Raw genomic sequence first — 4,312 nt, forward strand, 5'->3', positions numbered from 1 at the left:
GACAATAGCTTTTCTTATCTCGTTGAAACTCTCACTGGAGTAGCTTTTGTTGTTGTTAAGAGTATCTTTTGTGGTTAGTGAGAGCAGCTTATACTCTTGATGACAGTAGCTTTTCTTAGCTAGTCTGAAATCTCACTAGAGTACTTTTTGTTGCTGGTGAGAGTAACTTTTGGTGTTGGTGATAGTAGATTTTATTATCTTACCGAAGGCTGTCGAAAATCTCAGGAGTAGCTTTTGTTGCTGGTGACAATAGTTTTTGTGACCTCTCTAGAGGTCACCGGAAATCTCACCAGAGTAGCTTTTGTGACCTCGCCGGAGGTTGTCGGAAATCTCATCAGAGTAGCTTTTGTGGTGGCCGGAGTTCGCCGGAGGTCGGCCGGAGACCCGTCGGAGTTCGCCGGAAGTTGGTCGGTCGGAGACCCGCCGGAGTTGACCTGAGACCTCGCCGGAGGAGAGAGAAAATGATTGTTGACTTTTTAGTATAGTGGCATTTATGTAAATATGTTAATTTTTATATCTAAAATATAAAATCTTTTTTAATCAAGTGGACTTATCAGGGAAAAAACTAATTAGTGACCTTATGGTTAAAAAAACATTTAAAGATGCATTTATATGTAATTAACTCAAAAAACAATCAGTCCACATTACTAAAAAAAGAAAAAAAAAAAATCAGTCCAAAAAAAAAAAAAATTTAACGGGAAAAACAAAATCCCATTTCCCTCCTTCCTAAAACCCTTTTCTAATCGAAGCCTCTTGGAGAGCAAAGCCCTGTAAAACCCTAGAGCTGAGCTTAGCAATGGCAATAGGCACAGCACTCTCAGAGCCTCCCAAAATCTACAGATTCGCACAATCCAAGTACATAGACTCCGTCAGGTGGCTGCCTCCTATCTCAGCCTTGGACCGCTTGGCCGTGATCGCGGTTTTCGACTCGGATTCGGACTCTTCCTCCATACAAATCCACTCTTTCACCCAAGACCCATCACCAAATCTAACCCCCGACTCGCAATGGGACTCACCCTCGCGAGTTTCCTCTCTCACGGCGTCTCAATTCAAGCACAAGTCCCTCGTGGCCGCCGCAGCGTTTTCGGGTTCGCTTCACGTCTTGCTCACCGATGCAATGGACCCTTCGTCGTTTGAATCGGAGCTTTCGTTGCCCGAAAAGGCATTGCATGACGGGCCCATTGCTTGTGTGGATGTGATGGATTGTGGGCTTGAGTGTGTCACTGTTGGGGAAGATGGGAGGGTCAATCTAGTCAGTTTGGGGGAGTCTGAGCTCAGCTATAGGAGGATTTTCGATAGCAGTGGGTTGGTTTCATTTACTTCGGCGAAATGGGCATCGCCGAGTGAGTTTGCTACTGGAGGATTTGGGTTTAGTCTGCAGTGGTGGGATCAGAGAAAGCCTGGTGGGGCGGTTTCTCAGTTCAAGGGTGACTGGTGAGCATTTGTTTGCTTCAGTTGTTGTAGTTTTGAGTTAGATTTTACGCTTGGATTGATGGTAAACTTTTTTTTGTGACTTTTCTCAGTAAGCAATCAGGAATTAGATCAAATATGTTCGTGTGTTGTAACTTGGAAGTTCTGCATTTTCTAAATGTAGTTTAATATTTCACTTTTAGTGCTGGACTTTCTGATGAGTTCATTTTCGTTTATCTGCTGAAGCCTAATGTCTGATCAAATACATAAATATTAAACATTCACATGCCTAAAATGGTGCCTTATTAGCTTATAAATACAGAATGTTAGATCTCAGGAAGTGTAACTTTTTTGGCCATGAACATGTCACTTTGAAGTTGGAATATGTATCTTCTTACACAACTAGGTAAATATGTGCTTAAAACATAGAAAGTATTGACACCATACGATACAAAGACTTGTATCTTGTAGTTGTTTTCATGGAAATTGAATAATCTGAGTTTGGTCAACTGTACTTCGATTGTGATTGAATCTGGTTTTATGTGTTTGGTTTTTTGTCTTCTCCTTCTATTTTGCGATGGTAAATGATTTTACTATTTTTTTTTAGTAAATATTAGAAACATAATGACTTTCCATACCATATGGGCGATTTATGTTTTAGAGCTTTTTTGCTTGCTGGAAATGTTGCAGGAATCAAAGAGCTTCCGGGATTGTACATTCCATTGATATTCATCCATCAAGAAAGCACACTTGTCTGGTAATGTGGATATGCTGTTCTTCAATACTTCCTTTTGACATTAAATTGGTTGAGCTTTAAAACTCACTGTATGTTATGTATGTTGTTTCCAGATCAATAAGAGCCAAAAGCATGAGTTTTATTGTTTAAGTCTATTTTGTTCTATTTGATAAACATTTGTTTATTGCTCATGAATTTGGCTTCTATTAGTGTTCTTAGTCACCTCTCCCTTCCCAATCTCTTTGTTTCTCTAATTGCATTTCGCACCATAAAAGTCCGGTGATGTAGTGTGTTTTGGATGGTTTAGTGTTCGAATATCCTTTGCTGTTCCTGAACCACAACAGTTGAAGTAAAGGATAATGCCCAATGTTGAAGTAACTTAGAATATATATTCTCCAATAGACTGAGGGATTGGTGCACTGAACATGATTTGGTAATCTCCATTTTATATTATAATCGGCGGAACATGTTTCCTACATATGCTGCTGCGAGTTTGTATAGTGAGAGTTGATTGTTCTGCAATTGAGTCAGCTTAGAATTACACTTGCTTCAGTATAATCATTGCAAAAAACAAAAAAAAGTATCATAATTAATTTAAGTTGAATTAATGTCTATTTTCATGGTTGAATTATGATGATGTCTTATTTTAGTGGTAGACTTGCTTCACAATTATACTGTCTTAAATCTTGTTTGTACATAATGCTATGCTATGTAAATACAATGCCGGCCTTCTGCAACGTCAAAAGAACCTGAGAGAGCTTTATCACTGTGACTTAAATGAGATTTTAGTTTGCTTGAACTTATGATGTCTTGCAACTTTCTTGTACTTACAGGCAGGAGGCTCTTTAGGTACTGTATTTGCCTGGGATCTTAGGTGGCCACAACAGCCTCTTTTACTCTCTGGGGTTGGGTCAGGTGAAGCAAGCTGCTCACCATGTGAAAGTGATGTTTGGGAGGTTCAGTATGACCCCTATGTAAAGTCTTCAAATGTAGGAAATGTTTCTTCACGTATTTTACCTACTATGATCTGTTCTGAGGACGGAATTCTTGCTGTTGTTGAACAGGGTATGATGTTTTCTGCTATTTCTTTGACCAACTGTCACGTCTGATAGCTTCTTTCTTATGCTAATTTGCTGACTGTTTATACAAGTGGAAGTGAGACTTACAAAGAGTTGCAAATTTTCAAACCTGTATAGGTGAGGAACCCATTGAGCTCTCAGCAGAACCTTGTGCAATCAACAGTTTTGACATAGACCAGCAATATCCTTCTGTGAGTAGAAACTGACCAGATTTTTGTTTGTGCTCTGTGAACTTTCTGTGACTTGTTGCGACTCTTTTAGAATGCCTAATATGTTAAAAGTTGTGTTGCTTACTAGTTCCACATTTGCACAGGATGTGATATACAGCCTGGAGTGGGAATCTATAGCCATCTTGACAAGGCCATGATATCAAGAAGTGGAAATGAAGATTCAGAGTTCAATTTGGAGCTAGCAATTAAAAAATGGAACCCTGCCAAGCCACTTGGTGCTGAAGTGAAGTTAAAACTAATGTACAAACCAAGTTACTAATAAAGTTTCTGTTGTAGTACGTAGGATAATCGCTGCACAAGTGTGTAAAGTACTGTTTATAGTCTGCTAAAATATCGATCAGAGATTCAGTGTTAATGTACCCAATCCCATGTAATTGGGACAAGCTTTGTTGGTGTAGTGGTGCTTCAAAGGTTCTTGAGAGCATACATTTTCACCATTACTGCAGCAGTGTAAGGCTGCAAGATTAGATCCAGGCTCAACAATGCTCCATAGACACTGGTCGATAGTTTATATGCATCTCAATTATGGTTTTGAAAATATGGAGTTTCGGTTAAATTTTTGAAATAGCAGAAATAATTCCTTTCCTCGTTTTTGGTTTTTGTTTGTTTTTTGGTTTTTTTTTTTTTTTTGGGAGAAAGCTAATTGCTATTAATAATAGGGAGTAGTTCTGCAATGAACCAATTGTTTTGTAGACCAACAGTTGTCATCAGGTTTTCCGTTACATTGACCGCGTCAACTTGCACAGGACAGGGAAGATGAAACTGTAACGTATTAAGTTGCTACAGGGGCTTTTAGGAGAGAAGGAGAGAGGCAGTAGCATCGAGGAGGAGATAAGGTTCCAAGACTAAAAGTAGTC

The 4,312-nt window shown here is 39.1% G+C and overlaps 1 protein-coding gene across 1 annotated transcript; it reads left to right on the top strand.

The window, feature by feature from the left end:
* The first annotated feature begins 724 nt into the window (after positions 1-724).
* Positions 725-3,993, top strand: LOC112197679 (nuclear pore complex protein NUP43). Its single transcript, XM_024338443.2, has 5 exons — positions 725-1,434; positions 2,101-2,167; positions 2,980-3,211; positions 3,343-3,416; positions 3,539-3,993. The coding sequence occupies exons 1-5, from the start codon at positions 797-799 to the stop codon at positions 3,590-3,592; spliced, it is 1,065 nt and encodes a 354-aa protein (XP_024194211.1). The 5' UTR covers positions 725-796; the 3' UTR covers positions 3,593-3,993.
* The last annotated feature ends 319 nt before the right edge of the window (positions 3,994-4,312 follow it).

The sequence above is a fragment of the Rosa chinensis genome, chromosome 4, assembly GCF_002994745.2.
Source record: "Rosa chinensis cultivar Old Blush chromosome 4, RchiOBHm-V2, whole genome shotgun sequence".
NCBI classification, from domain to species: domain Eukaryota; kingdom Viridiplantae; phylum Streptophyta; class Magnoliopsida; order Rosales; family Rosaceae; genus Rosa; species Rosa chinensis.